Source organism: Apodemus sylvaticus, chromosome 2 (assembly GCF_947179515.1).
Source record: "Apodemus sylvaticus chromosome 2, mApoSyl1.1, whole genome shotgun sequence".
In the NCBI taxonomy this organism is placed as follows: domain Eukaryota; kingdom Metazoa; phylum Chordata; class Mammalia; order Rodentia; family Muridae; genus Apodemus; species Apodemus sylvaticus.
Genome location: NC_067473.1, coordinates 65,869,575 through 65,888,864, shown reverse-complemented (window position 1 = coordinate 65,888,864; position 19,290 = coordinate 65,869,575). Strand labels below are relative to the sequence as shown.

General features: G+C 39.3%; 2 protein-coding genes across 9 annotated transcripts in view; one reads left to right on the top strand and one right to left on the bottom strand.

Moving 5' to 3' along the window:
- LOC127678521 (anionic trypsin-2) overlaps nucleotides 1–19,290 on the bottom strand; it is a 238,581-nt gene that overhangs the window by 123,546 nt on the left and 95,745 nt on the right. Inside the window, exons 1-5 of one of the 6 annotated variants that reach the window (XM_052173531.1) lie at nucleotides 15,559–15,663; nucleotides 12,909–13,068; nucleotides 11,736–11,989; nucleotides 11,236–11,372; nucleotides 10,781–10,981 (exon numbers count right to left, since the gene is read on the bottom strand). The exons of 3 other annotated variants lie outside the window; for them this stretch is intronic. In XM_052173531.1, the coding sequence (XP_052029491.1) occupies nucleotides 10,832–10,981; nucleotides 11,236–11,372; nucleotides 11,736–11,989; nucleotides 12,909–13,068; nucleotides 15,559–15,598 (741 nt within the window). In that variant the 5' untranslated portion in view covers nucleotides 15,599–15,663 and the 3' untranslated portion in view covers nucleotides 10,781–10,831. Of the gene's footprint in view, nucleotides 1–10,780; nucleotides 10,982–11,235; nucleotides 11,373–11,735; nucleotides 11,990–12,908; nucleotides 13,069–15,558; nucleotides 15,665–19,290 lie in introns of those variants that run through there. 2 more of the 6 variants (XM_052173536.1, XM_052173532.1) reach the window with 2 other exon arrangements.
- Nucleotides 1–19,290, top strand: part of LOC127678523 (anionic trypsin-2-like) — a 204,748-nt gene that overhangs the window by 107,488 nt on the left and 77,970 nt on the right. The window lies entirely within an intron of this gene.

The window sequence follows — 19,290 nt, the reverse complement described above, 5'->3', positions numbered from 1 at the left end:
GCAGTTTGTCAATGCTGCCAAGATCATCAAGCACCCTGACTTTGTTTAGGAAGACCCTGAACAATGACATCATGCTGATCAAGCTTTCTTCCTCTGTGACCCTGTGCACCTGTGATTCTACTCTTCCTTGTCACAATACCAGCACTGCAGTTCAATAGCAAACATGCAACATGAATAGGTAGTCGTCACATGATCCAGGCAAGGCAGCAAGGCTCCACAGAATAGGCACAAATCAGTGGAAATGGCCAGAAGGAGTCAGAAGATGGCAAGTTTTTTTGCTGATTTTCTCTCTATGAAATGAAGACCAGTCGGCGGCGGCGGCGGCGGCGGCGGCGGCGGCGGCGGCGGTAGCAGTGGCTGCTCCAGCTGAAGGGCCATCAGCGGTGGAACCAAGGCGACACAGGGTCCAGTTAGGCCCTGCGCCCACGACCACTGACCTTCGCTGACCAGCCGGGCGGCAAGCAACTGCGGTTCTGCGGAGCCTTTCGCTGCAGGGAAGCCACTTCAGAACTCGGCTGCCCGCCAGTCAGGAGAGACTCACCGCCATCTTGATCCCGGGCTCCAGAGATCGGTCAGACTGAGGTACACAAACATAATCCTAGGCCCAACACCGCAGGGGTCTGAGCCAGACGGGCGTTGTCCTGCACCCAGGCCCTGGGCTGTTCGAGTGGCCATCGGGGCGCCAACCCAGCCAGGAGTTTTTTTTTTTTTTTGCCCCGGCCGGTGCACGCGCCGCCATTTTGCCTACAGGAGCCAGAGTGCTCGGGAGGGCAGAGACTGCTAACAAGCGTAGCCTGAGGCTAACAAAACGGGGGTCTAGGCCCCAAAAGGCACAGGACTGACCCCAAGAACTGGGCGGCTTGGTGGGCCATCTGTGTGTCAACCAGCCCAGGAGGTTATTAGCACAACAGACTCTCCCGGTGCTTTCGCGGAGCGCGGACGCGCACGCCCGCCATCCGGGTCACCTGGTGGACCCAAATAACAGACATAGCCCTAGGGGAACTTTGCTCGGACCTTGGCCTCCCAGGCGTTTGCCTGGACTCAGGGCCCAGGCGACAAGGCTAACCTAGTGTGCACCAGCCCGGTTGGGGAAATCGGCTGCCCAGCGGAGTGAGCGGAGCACAGGGGAGGTCACAGCAACATTCACCTTCGGAGCTCCCTGGGGGTGCACACGGGTTCCACCTGGTCCACAGACACAATCTGGGGCAAGGCCTCAGGCAGAAGCCCCCAGCTCAACTCTCTCCGCTTCAGATCAGCCTGGTGGCCGCCACATCTCCAGGTCCCTCAAGAGGCTAGTGGGGGCTTCCGGGCGGCCAGCTGGGAGAAGTCGGTGTGCTCCAATAAATCCTGCGGGCCCCAGCGGGAGCCTTCAGGTGCCTGCTTCGGGATCTGAACAGCCTGGACAACAGCACCCTGTCTATAGGCAGTGCAGAGTGTAAGCTGTGCACCAGAGGCCAACGGGGAAGGGGCAGCTTGCACTGGTGAGTCCAGCACTGACAAGACCAAGTAACACCAGTGAGAGCTAGATGGCAAAAGGCAAACGCAGAAACGTCACTAACAGAAATCAAGGCAATATGGCAACATCTGAACCAAATTCTCCTCTACCAGCAAGTCCTGGATACCCCATCACACCAGTAAAACAAGATTTGGATTTAAAATCACTGGTCATGATGCTGGTACAGGAACACATGAAGGACATTGAGGAGAAAATGGATCAAAAGTTAGAAGCCCTTGCAAGGGAAACACAAAAATCATTGAAAGAAATCCAGGAGAATACAAAAGCCAACAAGGAGGAAATGCAAAAAACACTTAAAGAAATACAGGAGAACTTTGCTCAACAGGCTGAGGTCATGAAAGACGAAACACAAAAATCTCTTAAAGAAATACAGGAGAACTTTGGTCAACAGGCTGAGCTCATGAAAGAGGAAACACAAAAATCTCTTAAAGAATTACAGGAAAACACAAACATGCAAGGGAAGGAGCTAAGCAAAACCATCCAGGATCTAAAATCAGAAGTAGAAACAACTAAGAAAACTCAAAGGGAGACAACTTTGGAGATAGAAAGCCTTGGGAAGAAATCAGGGGACAGAGATGCAAATATCAATAACAGAATACAAGAGATAGAAGAAAGAATCTCAGATGCTGAAGATTCCATAGAAACCATGGACTCAACAGTTAAAGAAAATGCAAAGTGCAAAAAGCTTGTAACCCAAAATATCCAGGAAATCCAGGACACAATGAGAAGACCAAACCTAAGGATTATAGGCATAGATGAGAGTGAAGATTTACAACTTAAAGGGCCAGCAAATATCTTCAATAAAATTATGGAAGAAAACTTCCCTAACCTAAAGAGAGAGATGCCCATGAATATACAAGAAGCCTACAGAACTCCAAACAGACTGGACCAGAACAGAAATACTTCCCGTCACATAATAATCAAAACACCAAATGTTCTAAACAAAGAAAGAATACTAAAGGCAGTAAGAGAAAAAGGCCAAGTAACATATAAAGGAAGACCTATCAGAATCACAGCAGACTTTTCACCTGAGACTATGAAGGCTAGAAGGTCCTGGGCAGATCTCATGCAGACTCTAAGAGAACACAAATGCCAACCAAAACTACTATATCCAGCAAAACTCTCAATCACCATAGATGGAGAAACTAAGATATTTCACGACAAAACCAAGTTCACCCAATATCTATCCACAAACCCAGCCCTAAAAAGGATAATAGGAGGACAACACCAATACAAGGAGGGAAACTCCACCCTGAAAAAAGCAAGATAGTAACCTTTCATCAAACCCAAAAGAAGTTAAGCAATCAAATTTAAAAAATAACGTCAAAAATGATAGGAAGTAACAATCACTATTCCTTAATATCTCTTAACATCAATGGACTCAATGCCCCAATAAAAAGACACAGACTAACTGACTGGATACGTAAACAGGACCCTACATTTTGCTGCTTACAGGAAACACACCTCAGGGTCAAAGACAAACACTACCTTAGAGTAAAAGGCTGGAAGACAATTTTACAAGCAAATGGTCTCAGGAAACAAGCTGGAGTAGCCATTTTAATATCAGATAAAATTGACTTTCAACCCAAAGTCATCAAAAGAGACTCTGAGGGACACTTCTTGCTGGTCAAAGGAAAAATACAACAAGAAGAACTCTCAATCCTGAACATCTATGCTCCAAATGCAAGGGCACCCTCTTTCATAAAAGAAACTTTATTAAAACTCAAAGCACACATTACACCTAACACAATAATTGTGGGTGACTTCAACACTGCACTTTCCTCAATGGACCGATCAGGAAAACAGAAACTAAACAAGGACACAATGAAACTAATTGAAGCTTTGGACCAATTAGACTTAACTGATATATATAGAACATTCTATCCTAAAACAAAAGAATATACCTTTTTTTCAGCACCTCATGGTACCTTCTCCAAAATCGACCATATAATTGGTCACAAGACAGACCTCAACAAATATAAAAAGATAGAACTAATCCCATGCCTCCTATCTGATCACTATGGAATAAAAGTGGTCTTCAATAGCAACAGAAACAACAGAAAACCCACATACACGTGGAAATTGAACAATACTCTACTCAATGACACCTTGGTCAAGGAAGAAATAAAGAAAGAAATTAAAGACTTTTTAGAACACAATGAAAATGAAAACACAACATACCCAAATCTATGGGACACAATGAAAGCAGTGCTAAGAGGAAAACTCATAGCCCTGAGTGCCTCCAAAAAGAAAATGGAGAGAGCATACATTACCAACTTAATGACACACCTGAAAGCCCTAGAACAAAAAGAAGCTATTTCACCCAGGAGGAGTAGAAGGCAGGAAATCATCAAACTCAGGGCCGAAATCAATCAAGTAGAAACAAAGAGAACCATACAAAAAATCAACAAAACTAGGAGCTGGTTCTTTGAGAAAATCAACAAGATAGATAAACCCTTAGCCAGACTGACCAAAGGGCACAGAGAAAGTATCCAAATTAACAAACTTAGAAATGAAAAAGGAGACATAACAACGGAAACTGAGGAAATCCAAAAAATCATCAGATCCTACTACAAGAGCCTGTACTCAACACAACTGGAGAATCTGGAGGAAATGGACAATTTCCTTGACAGATACCAAATACCAAAATTAAATCAGGACCAACTAGACCATCTAAACAGTCCCATAAAGCCTAAAGAAATAGAAGGAGTCATAGAAAGTCTTCCAACCAAAAAAAGCACAGGACCAGATGGTTTCAGTGCAGAATTCTACCAGACCTTCAAAGAAGAGTTAACACCAATACTCTTCAAACTATTCCACAAAATAGAAACAGAAGGAAAACTACCCAATTCCTTCTACGAAGCCACAATTACGCTGATACCAAAGCCACACAAAGATCCAACAAAGAAAGAGAACTTCAGACCAATTTCCCTTATGAACATCGATGCAAAAATACTCAACAAAATTCTTGCCAACCGAATCCAAGAACACATGAAAACGATCATCCACCATGATCAAGTAGGCTTTATCCCGGGAATGCAGGGTTGGTTCAATATACGGAAATCCATCAATACAATCCACTACATAAACAAACTCAAAGAACAAAACCACATGGTCATTTCATTGGATGCTGAAAAAGCATTTGACAAAATTCAGCATCCTTTCATGCTTAAAGTCTTGGAGAGAACAGGAATTCAAGGCCCATACCTAAACATAGTAAAAGCAATATACAGCAAACCGGTAGCCAGCATCAAACTAAACGGAGAGAAACTTGAAGCAATCCCACTGAAATCAGGGACCAGACAAGGCTGCCCCCTTTCTCCTTATCTTTTCAATATTGTACTTGAGGTACTAGCTCGGGCAATTCGACAACATAAGGAGGTCAAAGGGATACAAATTGGAAAGGAGGAAGTCAAACTATCATTATTTGCAGACGACATGATCGTCTACCTAAGTGACCCAAAGAACTCCACTAGAGAGCTCCTACAGCTGATAAACAACTTCAGCAAAGTGGCAGGTTACAAAATCAACTCAAGCAAATCAGTGGCCTTCCTATACTCAAAAGATAAGCAGGCTGAGAAAGAAATTAGGGAAATGACCCCCTTCACAATAGCCACAAACAGTATAAAGTATCTTGGGGTGACTCTTACCAAACATGCGAAAGATCTGTATGGCAAGAACTTCAAGACTCTGAAGAAGGAAATGGAAGAAGACCTCAAAAAATGGGAAAACCTCCCATGCTCATGGATCGGTAGAATCAATATAGTTAAAATGGCCATTTTGCCTAAAGCACTATACAGATTCAATGCAATACCCATCAAAATCCCAACTCAATTCTTCACAGAGTTAGAAAGAGCAATTATCAAATTCATCTGGAACAACAAAAAACCCAGGATAGCTAAAACTATTCTCAGCAACAAGAGAAAATCTGGGGGAATCAGTATCCCTGACCTCAAGCAATACTACAGAGCAATAGTGTTAAAAACTGCATGGTATTGGTACAGTGACAGGCAGGAGGATCAATGGAACAGGATTGAAGATCCAGAAATGAACCCACACACCTATGGCCACTTGATCCTCGACAAAGAGGCTGAAAACATCCAATGGAAAAAAGATAGCCTTTTCAACAAATGGTGCTGGTTCAACTGGAGGTCAGCATGCAGAAGAATGCGAATTGATCCATCCTTGTCTCCTTGTACTAAGCTCAAATCCAAATGGATCAAGGACCTCCACATAAAGCCAGACACTCTGAAGCTAATAGAAAAGAAACTGGGGAAGACCCTTGAGGACATCGGTACAGGGAGAAAGTTTCTGAACAGAACACCAATAGCGTATGCTCTAAGAGCAAGAATTGACAAATGGGACCTCATAAGGTTACAGAGTTTCTGTAAGGCAAAGGACACCATCAAGAGGACAGATCGGCAACCAACAAATTGGGAAAAGATCTTCACCAATCCTACATCAGATAGAGGGCTAATATCCAATATATATAAAGAACTCAAGAAGTTAGACTCCAGAAAACCGAACAACCCTATTAAAAAATGGGGTACAGAGTTAAACAAAGAATTCTCACCTGAAGAACTTCGGATGGCGGAGAAGCATCTTAAAAAATGCTCCACTTCATTAGTCATTAGGGAAATGCAAATCAAAACAACCCTAAGATTTCATCTTACACCAGTCAGAATGGCTAAGATTAAAAATTCAGGAGACAGCAGGTGTTGGAGAGGGTGCGGAGAAAGAGGAACACTCCTCCACTGCTGGTGGGGTTGCAAATTGGTACAACCACTCTGGAAAGCAGTCTGGCGGTTCCTCCGAAAACTGGGCACCTCACTTCCAGAAGATCCTGCTATACCACTCCTGGGCATATACCCAGAGGATTCCCCACCATGTAATAAGGATACATGCTCTACTATGTTCATAGCAGCCCTATTTATAATTGCCAGATGCTGGAAAGAACCCAGGTATCCCTCAACAGAAGAGTGGATACAAAAAATGTGGTATATCTACACAATGGAGTACTATTCAGCCATTAGAAACAATGAATTCATGAAATTCTTAGGCAAATGGATGGAGCTAGAGAACATCATACTAAGTGAGGTAACCCAGACTCAAAAGGTGAATCATGGTATGCACTCACTAATAAGTGGTTATTAACCTAGAAAACTGGAATACCCAAAACATAATCCACACATCAAATGAGATACAAGAAGAAAGCAGGAGTGGTCCCTGGTTCTGGAAAGACTCAGTGAAACAGTATTTGGCAAAACCAGAACGGGGAACTGGGAAGGGGTGGGAGGGAGGACAGGGGAAGAGAAGGGGGCTTACGGGACTTTCGGGGAGTGGGGGGGGCCTAGAAAAGGGGAAATCATTTGAAATGTAAATAAATTATATCAAATAAAAAAAAAAGACAAAAAAAAAAAAAAAAAACAAGCGGCCAATAAACATGAAAAAAAAAAAAAAAAAAAAAAAAAAAAAAAAAAAAAAAAAAGAAATGAAGACCAGTGAAGAAGCAAAGTTTTGAGTGGTGTAGTGATGCAAAAGTGTTCTCACAATATTTGTGGGGTTCTCTTTATATTCTTTCTAAACATCACATTCCCTCTCAAATGTCTGTTTTCAGTAAAATCTCACATGATCTCTCATGAGACAGCTTCCAGAAAAACGTCAAATGATAACAACTGAATTGTTAAAGATACTAGAAATTTCCATTTCACTTGTCGTTTAGGGTCTGGGTTACTACACTCAATTTGTTTTCTACTTCCATCCATTTGTCTGCAAATTTCATAATGTCTTTGTTTTTAATAGTATTATATTGTGTAAATGAACCACATTTTAAAAATCCATTCTTCAGTTGAAAGATATCTTGATTATTTCACATTTTTGTCTAGTATGAATAATAGTGCTATGAATGTTGTTGATCAAGTGTCCTTGTAATATGGTGGAGTATCTTTCGAGTGTATGCCCACATTGATTTCCAGAGTTGTATAAGTTTACACTCCCACCTACAAAGGAGTTTGCTCCACATTCTCATCAGAATGTTCTATCCCTTGAGTTTTAAATCTTAGCCATTCTGTTGCATGTAAGGTGGAATTTCAGAGTCATTCTGACTTGCAGTTCCCTAATGACCAAGGGCTTTGAACAAGACTGTGAATGCTTCTCAGTCATTTGAGATCCCTCTGATAAGAATTCTTGGTTTAGCCTTGTACTCCATTTTTAATTGGGTTATTTGATTTTTTCATTGTCTAATTTCTTGAGTTCTTTACATATTTTGGATATGTGTTCTTTACATATTTTGGGTTGGTGAAGATCATTTCCAAATATGTAGGCTATCATTTTGTCCTATTGACAGTGTCCTTTGACTTACAGAATCTTTTCAGTATCATGAGGCTCTATTTATTAGTTGCTGACTTTAGTGCCTGAGCCAATGGTGTTCTGTTTAGGAAGGTGTATCCTATACCAATGAGTTCAAAGCTATTCTGCATTTTCTGTACTATTAGATTTAGTGTATCTGGTTTTAGGTTGAAAGTTTTGATCCATATGAACTTGAGTTTTGCAAGGTGATAAATATGGATCTATTTGTAATCTTCTACATGTTGACATCCAGATGGACCAGCACCATTTTTTGAAGATGTATGCTTTTTTCCACTGTATGATTTTTGGCTTTTTCATCAAAAATCAAGTGTCCCTAGGTGTGTGGGTTTATTTCTGGATTTTTGATTCAATTATACTGATTTACCTGTCTGTTTCTATACCAATACTGTGCAGTACTTATTATTATTGCCATGTACAAGAGCTTGAAGACAGGGATAGTGATACCTCCAGAATTTCTTTTAGTATTCAAGATTGTTTTTTAGCTGTTCTGGCTCTGTTTTTCCATATGAAGGTGGGGACTATTCTTTCAATTTATGAAAAGAATTGTGTCAGAATTTTGCACTGAATTCTATGAATGCACGGAATTGCATTGAATCTGTTGATTGCTTTTGGTTGCAATGGCTATTTTTAATACATTAATCCTAGGAATCCATGAGCATCTTTTGACATCTTCCTCAAAATTTTTCTTCAGAGTTGAAGTTCTTGTAATACAGGTCTTTAATTTGCTTGGTTATAGTTACACACAGACATTTTATATTATTTGTGCCTATGATAAAGAATATTATCTCCCTAAGTTTTTTCTCAGACCTTTTATCACGTGTATAAAGAAGGGCTACTGATTTATTCAAGTTAATTTTGTGTCTAGCCACTTTGTTGAAGAGAGTTTATATGCCATAGGAGTTCTCTGGTAAAAAACAAATGGGTCATTTATGAATAATAACTTATTATCTGTCAATAGTGATACCTTGATTTCTTCCTTTCTAAATTATATTCTCTGTGTCTACATTTTGTTTATTCATATGATGAATTACATTGATGGATTTTCCTATATTGAAGTAGACCTCCATCACTAGGATTCATTATGATGGATGGTGTTTTGGCTGTGTTCTTGGATTTGGTTTGCAAGTATTTTATTGAGCTTTTTCCCATCAATATTCACAAAGGAGGTTGGTCTGAAGTTCTTTCTTTGTGTTGTTTAAGAACCATGTGACTAGGGTCTTATAGAATAATTTCAGAAGTGTTCCTTCAGTTTCTATTTCATAGAATAGTTTGAGGAGTATTGGTATTAGCTCTTCTTTGAAAGTCTGGTAGAATTTTGCACTAAAACCATCTAGCCCTGGCTTTTTTGTTGGGATACTCTTAATGACTGCTTCTATTTCCTCAAGAATTATAGGACTATTTAGATAGTTCTAATCAGGGATACAATATCAGTCATACATTCCCTCTTGTTGAGAGTTTAAATAGTTCAAGTAGAGAGTGACAGGTTACCTCCAGGTTAGCCATCATAGATAGGAAATTGAAACAATCTAAATGCCTTTCAAATAAATGAGTGTATAATGAAATATGGTACCTATAGAATGTGGAAGATTATTTTCTTGAAAAATGAGATCATGAACTTTTCATGTCAATTAATTGGACACTGTAAAAGATCTTAACCTAAAAACCAATTGACAAATGATGAATACTATCTATCATTGTAGGCTCGTAGCTATGAATCTTAAATTATGAGTATGTGTTGTGGAATATGTAGGAAAAGTAAAAGATAAATAAATAAGAAATAAATATAAAAATAAGAAAAATAGACCTAAGAAGAAAAATAGAGGCCAATGTTAGGGTAGAGAAGTGAGAGGTCAATGAAGAAAGATTAACAAAGTACAAGAGATCTTATTTGGGGAAAAGGGGAAAATGACAGATGAGAGAGGGACATCTGATATAAATAAAGAACAAGATTCAGGAATGTAAGATAACAAACAGTAAGAATCTCTTAAAAATGTGTGTTTGTGTGTGTGTATGTGTGTATATATATACATATAAATATTACTATAAATACATAGTTAGATATAATGCTATGTATATTATTATAATAATACCATAACAATATTAGTATAATACATGATGTCACAGTAATATTATATATTGTATATTTTATATAATTATGTATTATGAATTTATATTTCACACATATTATCAAATAAATGAAATTTTCTATCTGGTACTAGGAATATACCCTCTAAGGGCCAAACACCATCTAACAAGATAATAAACACCCTGCCTTTGAAAATCCCTGTTTTGAGAAGTTCTCAGGGTTGTCAAAGACTCTGCTGAAACACTATAGACTGTTGCTTATTACACTTGGTTGTCCACAGAGATGGAAGGTTTAAGTCCCTTTTGTTGAAGACACCATACATTTAAAGCACAGGACCTCGAGGTCCCTGAGCTGATCTGATGTAAATGCCTTCTTTTTGAGGATTGGCTTTTATGATACCAGAAGGTGCTATGCAAGCCTTCAAACGAGAGAGGCAACAAACAATTCCATCCAGCCATAAATCCTATGAATTTTAAATCCATTAAATTTTAAAAGAGACTTGAATTCAAGATTTTCCAATTTAAAATATATTATTTATTCCTGAACAACATATGGGTTCATGAAAGTGTTCAGTAAAAAAAAAAAATAGCATATAAACATAAAAGACTATCAAGAACATTTTAACATGAACTTTCTGATACATGTTTTTTTCCTAATCGCTTTTATCATTTCAGCTACTGCTAAAATACTATTCTATTCAACATATTTGGAGATGTAGGCTACTCGCCACATATCAGTGGTAAAGAGAAATGACTTTAAATAAGATATATTTCCCACAGAACAAAATAAGAGATCAGAGATTCAGAAAGTAAGGAAGAATTCACTTTATTGGTATACTGACATCAGAGAGATTAGGATGTTTAGTTGGCAGCAATTGTGCTCTGAATCCAGTCCACATAGTTGCAGACCTTGGTGTACACACCAGGGTTGTCCTTCAGGGCACAGCCATAGCCCCAGGAGACAATGCCCTGGAGCTGTCCATTGCAGACAACAGGGCCACCAGAGTCACCCTAGGAGAGAGAAATACAGTATTGAAGTTAGAGGCATAAGGAAAAAAGACCACAGTACTCTGACTTGAAGATGCCATTCTAGCCTTGCTTTGCCTCCCTTGGTTAGCCCATCCTCTATTCTTGCCGGCATATTGAAATAAACTCCAGAATAGCCCTCCTCACTTTTCCCTGGAACCTTCTTGCCTTGTGCAATTGGCCATTCTAATCCCAATCCTACGAAAACAAATTATTTTTGGGAAAATGAATCCAATTACCTGGCAGGAATCTTTGCCTCCCTCCAGGAAGCCAACACAGATCATGTTATTGGTGATCTGTCCAGGATAGGAGGCCTCACAGTCAGCCTGAGGCAGCACAGGGGCATTCAGACACTGGAGCAGGTCTGGATTGTTCACTTTGAGGAAAGGATAAGAAAGAAAATGATTCAGACCAGGATAGATATGAGCATTTGAGTGGAGACAACTCTATGGATCCTGGAACATTGTTCAAGATATTAAGACTCAACAAGAAACTTAGGTCTCAGAATAGTCATTATTGATGTCCTCCCTGGAATTAATAATAGAACATTCTTCATCTGCTCTGTTTATATGCTGAAAACAAAATCGTTTTGTATGCAAATATCTCTTGAACCCACTACAGACCTTGGTGTTATTGGGTACTTGCAATGGTTTTGCATCTTAGGAGCCAATTGTTTCAGTGTAGAACCTTGCTTGCTTCTGCAAAGTTTTGAAGGAAGTAGATGAAGTGTTCTACTCACCACCAAAGCTCAAGGTGTTGCCCCAGCCAGAGATGAGACACTGAGTGCCTGCAGGTGCACAGGAGCTGGGCAGAGACACAGTGGCCACTCTGGCATTGAGGGTCACAGGGGAAGAGAGCTTGATCAGCATGATGTCATTGTTCAGGGTCCTTGAATTAAAGCTGGGGTGCTTGATGATCTTGGCAGCATTGACAAACTGCTCATTGCCCTCAACAACATTGATGTTGTGCTCTCCCAGTCTTACTTGGATGCGGCTGTTGGAAATAGAAGCATATTAGAATCTGCCACCCTATTACCTCCAAATAGCTCATAGGTATTGACCACTTTTTGCTGACTATATCTGGAAATGGGGAAGGGGCCTGGCTTAATAAGACAGAAGTAGGATAGTTGTGATGTGCAACTACAGTTGTGAAACCCAATTCCTTTCTACTTAAAAAAAAATGGAATATGCTTAGTGTGAAAGACTGCTGTGGGAATCTCCTCATAAGTATATCTCCTCCCTTTGCATACAACTATTTCCTTGTTTCTTCTTTTTTCCTATCTCTTTGTAAAGTATAAACCATCTTAAATCCTCTCCTCTTAAAAATAATTAATCTGATGGGTCTAGTCAAGTGTTGGATAAGACAGTCAAGATCCATGTAGCTTTGCTACTTTGCAATTTGCTATGAATTTACTTTCTAGGTTCGTTTCCTAGTCTTTCTCAATGAAAAACTGGCTGAACTGATGTGTATTCAGGTCTAACACTATCTATTATAGAAACTGACTCTCAATTCTCTCCAAGTAATTAAATTAGTCAAAAGACATTGTTTTAATAAGCTTACAGGTTATTGACATTCACTGAAAACTCTGAGTTTAGAACTCAGTGTTTCTCAGTGACAATATTAGTCTTTGAGAAAGTCTTTTTGTGACTTTGAATTTGGCTCTTTCTATCCCAAAGTCAACTTTCCTTGCTTTCAATATGTATATCACTGATTTAATTTTCATTGTTTGAGAGTGTGAAATGCTTCTTATTCTGTATACTAACTCTCCTCAAACTCATAAACATGTTTCAGTTGGTAATCTTTCTTTTCTGACTGTTTTCATTTCTTTACAATATTAGTTCTTGCCTAATCTCATACTCTGCTCTCAGAAAGGCCAAGTTTGTATTCTGTAGAGTCAGGGACCATCACTTACGACTTGTAGCAGTGAGCTGCAGATACCACCCACTGGTCATTGATGAGGGAACCTCCACAGAAGTGGTAGCCAGAGTTCAGGGACACCTGGTAGGGGACAGAATTCTCTTGGCAGGTGTATCCTCCAACGATCTTGTCATCATCATCCACAGGGAAAGCAACTTCAATGAAGAAAAGAAGATTATTGAGGAGAAAATTCATGAGGGAGCTGGAAGGTGGCTCCCCCAGAACTCTGACTAGGGGTCTTTAGTAAGTACAATAATAGAAGGCAAGAAGATAATGCTGTATTCCCTGTAGGGAAAAATTAAATAAATGTTTGTCCAACATAGAGTGCACTGTAGAAGAATACTCTTAAAATGAATTTTCAAACCTCATTATGCTTGAGATTATTATTTTAAAATTCTTATGCAGTAGAAAAATACTCTGTAGGTAACTACAGTTTGATAGGTTATGAGGGACAGGACAAGTGATGCTCTCAGCTTAGGAATAGGATGCAGAGATGGTTGATTCACTACCGTCCTTTATCTCCAGGTCATCATTAACTAATGTGTCTTACAGAGCTTAAAAAAATTTAACGTAGTTTGAACTGTATCTTCAAAATATCCAGAAGATATCGAAATTAATGTACCCACAAGCTTTATAGCTCATCTACATGTTAAGGACAAAGAGAAAGTAGGAAATCAGTCTGGTGGTTCCTCAGAAAACTGAACATGATACTACAGGAGGACCCTGCTATACCACTCCTTGGCATATTCCCTGAGGATTCCCCGGCATGCAATAAAAACATATGCTCCACTATGTTCATAGCAGCCTTATTTATAATAGCCAGAACCTGAAAAGAACCCAGATGTCCCTTAATGGAGGAATGGATACAGAAAATATGGTATATTTACACAATAGAATACTACTCAGCAATTAAAAACAATGAATTCATGAAATTTGTAGGCAAATGGTTGGAACTGGAAAATATCATCCTAAGTGAGGTAACCCAATCACAAAAGAATATACATGGAATGCAATCACTGATAAGTGGATATTAACTAGTCCAGAAGCTTTGAATACCCAAGACACAAGTAGCATATCAAATGAATCCTATGAAAAAGCAAGGAGAGGGCCCTGATCCTGGAAAGGCCTGATCCAACATTGTACGGGAGTACCAGGTCAGAGAAAAAGAGGGAGGTGATTGGAGAATGGTTGGAGAGAAGGCTTATGGGACATATTGGTAGGGGGGAACTGGGAAAGGGGAAAGCATTTGGAATGTAAACAAAGTTTTTAGAAAATAAAAAAACTAAGATTAAAAATTCAGGAGACAGCAGGTGTTGGCAAGGATGTGGAGAAAGAGGAACACTCCTCCACTGTTGGTGGGGTTGCAAATTGGTACAACCACTCTGGAAATCAGTCTGGCGGTTCCTCCAAAAACTGGGCACCTCACTTCCAGAAGATCCTGCTATACCACTCCTGGGCATATACCCAGAGGATTCCCCACCATGTAATAAGGAAACATGCTCTACTATGTTCATAGCAGCCCTATTTATAATTGCCAGATGCTGGAAAGAACCCAGGTATCCCTCAACAGAAGAGTGGATGCAAAAAATGTGGTATATCTACACAATGGAGTACTATTCAGACATTAGAAACAATGAATTCATGAAATTCTTAGGCAAATGGATGGACCTAGAGAACATCATACTAAGTGAGGTAACCCAGACCCAAAAGATGAATCATGGTATGCACTCACTAATAAGTGGATATTAACCTAGAAACCTGGATTACCCAAAACATAATCTACACATCAAATGAGGTACAAGAAGAAAGGAAGAGTGGCCCCTTGTTCTGGAAAGACTCAATGAAGCAGTATTCAGCAAAACCAGAACGGGGAAGTGGGAAGGGGTGGGTGGGAGGACAGGGGGAGAGAAGGGGTCTTATGGGACTTTCTGGGAGTGGGGGGGCTAGGAAAGGGGAAATCATTTGAAATGTAAATAAAAAATATATCGAATAAAAAAAAAGAAATGTAAAAAAAAAAGAAATGTTTTAATGCGGTAGGTAATACAGGATGTCAAACACACACACACAAAAGTAGGCTTTATATAGGACAGAGGGTTGTAATGTTATTCTGGAAGATGATTGAGTTTTTTTTTAAGTTTAATTGCATGTTTTTAAGTTTAATTGCATTGTGGTATGTGTGTGTGCGCGTGCGTGTGTGTGTGTGTGTGTGTGTGTGTGTGTGTGTGTGTGTGTGCAGAAATGCAGAAATGCAGAAATGTCCTTCCTAATAAAAAGTCATTATTCCAGACTCCTGTTAGAATTTTAGGATAATAATTTCCATGATAATGAAGATTTCAACTTTCAATTTAGAAGTGTTCCTCCTTTACAGACAACCTGAACTGAAATATCTCCAATATGTTGGACTCATGCAGAAAAACTGCTGATTCACATCCTGGAACCACCATATGCTTTCATTTCCGATCACGTAGTAAATGAGTGAGGAAAGAGTAATAAACTTTAGGTTTACAGAGAAACTTGAAGCAGATTGGAAGCAGAGCTGCTGCTGTATGAAGAAAACGGACATTAGAGTTTTGATAGGGTGAAAGTCATGGGCTTCATAGCTTTTAGAAGAAAGACCAGGATTTGAATGAAATCATTGAACTTACCAGCAGCTCCCACAAGGGCCAAGAACAGAAGTGTACTCATTTTGATAGGTGGTGACCACTTTCAGAAAGCCTGCCTTTATACCCCAGTGCAGGGAGAAGGAGGTACTAGGGAAGGCCCCATCTGCTCTTACACAAGCACAGCTGTGTGTTTCCCCATTCCAGAGACTTACATTATCTCTGCTCTGTTTGTCTATTCTGTAGGTAGGTTAGGTACATGTGATAAGGAAACTTCTCTTCATGGTGCAGAGAAGGATAACAGTTGTTTCTTGAAAGGAGGCTTTGCAAAAAACAGTGGAAATATAGACTGCTGCTACATCTTGGCCTTGTAAGACAGGTATAAGTTGATTAGATAGTAAAGAATGGCCTTCTTACCAGAAGGGGAACAGTATTTGAAATGAAAATAAATGAAACAATTAATAAAAAAGAATGACCTAATTTATTAGACATACCCTAACTTCATAGGAAACTTGTTTCATTTACTTGTGGAAGACCCAGTACTGTAAGGTGGGAAATAGTCCCATATCCAAGGCTCAGGACCATTGTAGGAATGGCACGACTATATGAGCAAGAGATTAGGGAGTTTTTCATGTGATTGTCTCCTTTAGTAATATAAGAAGATGTATCCATAAAGTCTCATAAATAAGACTGCCCAAATATGAATTGAACATGAACTACACGAATGGCTATATCATTGTAGATCAGAAAAAAAACCTACAATAATATAAACCTGCACAAAGAACAATATGAAACTGAGGAAAACTGGAATTGAAATACATGATCTTCCCCAGGATAGTGCATACTAAGCACACCAAATGGTTATCCAGTGCCAAATAGTCAGGCTTGAAACCACACATACAAGTAACTTTATATAGAATGAATTCATTTTAATCAGAAGCATTCATATTTATATGTATATATTACCATATATACATCTCTGGATGATGTTTCTTATTTATTTGTTCCTGGGTGTATGCATTTTTATATAAACATGTTTATTGAGAGCTTGGAAATGTTTGGTGAAGAAATATCAAATAAATGGTTTACTAAACTTCAGTGCTGAGGTAAAGCACCCCCCTACTCAACTCCCACCACTGCAAACATGCGTGGAATGTCTGTCATATTGCCATGTCTGTCAGAATTCTCAGACTGTTTATATAATTTCAATTTTCAGTATCATGGAAGTGTGAGGTATTCAGAAAGGATTGATTTGGATGGATTCTTTTTTTGCCACTATTTATTATTATTATTTTCTATATTCTTTGTTTACATTCCAAATGAATTCCCCTTTCCTGGTTCCTACCTACACATAAGTCCCATAAGCCCTCTTCCCTCCACCCACTCCCCAATCACCCTCCTCCCATTTCTCTATCCTGGTACTCCCCTACAATGCTGCATCAAGCCTTTCCAGGACCAGGGCTCTCTCCTTCCTTTTCTTGGGAATCATTTGATATGTGAATTGTGTCTTGGGTTTTCAGAGCTTCTGGGCTAATATCCATTTATCAGTGACTGCATTCCATGTGTATTCTTTTGTGATTGGGTTACCTCACTTAGGATGATATTTTCCAGTTCTAACAATTTGCCTAAGAATTTCATGAATTCATTTTTTTAATTGCTGAGTAGTATTCCATTGTGTAAATATACAACATTTTCTATATCCATTCTTCCATTGAGGGACATCTGGGTCTTTCCAGCTTCTGGCTATTATAAATAAGGCTGCTATGAACATAGTGGAATATATGTCCTTATTGCATGCTGGGGATCCTCTAGGTATATGCCCAGGAGTGGTATAACAGGATCCCCCAGAGGTGTAATGCCCAGTTTTCTGAGGAACTGCCAGACTGACTTCCAAAGTGGTTGTACCAGCTTGCAATCCCACCAGCAGTGGAGGAGTGTTCCTCTTTCTCCACATCCTCTCCAATACCTGCTGTCTCCTGAGTTTTTAATCTTAGCCATTCTGACTGGTGTGAGGTGAAATCTCAGGGTTGTTTTTATTTGCATTTCCCTAATGACTATTAATGTTAAACATTTCTTAACGTGCTTCTCAGCCATTCGAAATTCTTCAGGTGAAGATTCTTTGTTTAGCTCTGTACCCCATTTTTAAATAGGGGTTTTTGGCTCTCTGGAGTTTACCTTCTTGAGTTATTTGTATGTATTGGATATTAGCCCTCTATCAGATGTAGGGTTGGTGAAGATCTTTTCCCAATTTCTGGTTGCCATTTTGTCCAATTGACAGTGTCCTTTGCCTTACTGAAATTTTGTAATTTTATGAGGTTCCATTTGTCAATTCTTGATCTTAGAGCATAAGCTATTGGTGTTCTGTTCAGGAACTTTCCCCCTGTGCCCTTGTCCTCAAGGGACTTGCCTAGTTTCTTTTCTATTAGTTTCAGCATGTCTGGTTTTATGTGGAGGTCCTTGATCCACTTGGAGTTAAGTTTAGTACAAGGAGATAAGAATCGAAAAATTTGCATTCTTCTGCATGCTGACCTCCAGTTGAATCAGCACCATTTGTTGAAAAGGCTTTTTTCTACTGGATGGTTTTAGCTCCTTTGTCAAAGATCAAGATGACATGTAATAAAAACTTCCCAAGGACTCTGTAGCCAATAGGATATATTTTCTATGTGTATCTGAAGTCCAGGCTGGAGACATTGATATCTCAGCCAGTGTCAGACAGCATTCATGTTACCTATTTTGGCGTTCTCTTTAGTCTTTCTTCATGTCTGCAACCAAGCTTTGCAGGAGGTCTTCTGTGGTCAAGTCTAATCTTTATTACTTTTCATGGAATCTACAGCTTTTCTTCTCCTGTTGAAAGAAAGTAAAAAATGTCGGGTGGTGGTGGTGCACGCCTGTAATCCCAGCACTCTGGGTGGCATAGGCAGGCGGATTTCTGAGTTCGAGGCCAGCCTGGTCTACAGAGTGATTTCCAGGGCAGCCAGGGCTACACAGAGAAACCCTGTCTCAAAACCAACCAAATCCAAAAAAATAAAATAAAAAGAAAGAAAGAAAGAAAGAAAGAAAGAAAGAAAGAAAGAAAGAAAGAAAGAAAGAAAGAAAGAAAGAAAGTCAAGTATTTTTTTTCCAAAACACCACATTTTCTGCCTTCCATTATGAAGTTAAGACATCCTTAAAATAATTAGACTGGTCCAATTCAGCAGTTTTTTCCACATTCCAGTGTCTCAGCAGCTGTTGGTTTTTGCTCTCTATAATTTACAAAATTTATAATTACTAAAGCACTATTTGATATATCTCTGGATATCTTTGATACCCCTCTCTGTTTGTTAAGCATCTTTTTTAAAAATTAAAATATATTTTTGCAACTGTTTATCTTGTAGAATTGTGTGGTATATCTATAACATGCATTACATTGTATTCAAAGGAACAGACATCAAAGAGAATGAGTAAAACGTTTGCATTTTACTGAAGAAACATGCTGGAGTATTGTTAGTCTTATTTGTACAGGTATAATTATAATAGCCATAACTTCTAGTAAGCAAGTACAGAGTCAGCCTTTTAGAACTTTAAGCAGCAGCACATTGAAAAGAATCTTTACCTGAAGAACTTCGGGTGGCTGAGAAGCATCTTAAAAAATGTTCAACATCATTAGTCATTAGAAAAATGCAAATCAAAACAACCCTGAGATTTCACTTCACACCAGTCAGAATGGCTAAGATTAAAATCTCAAGAGACAGGAGGTGTTGGTGAGGATGTGGAGAAAGAGGAACACTCCTCCACTGC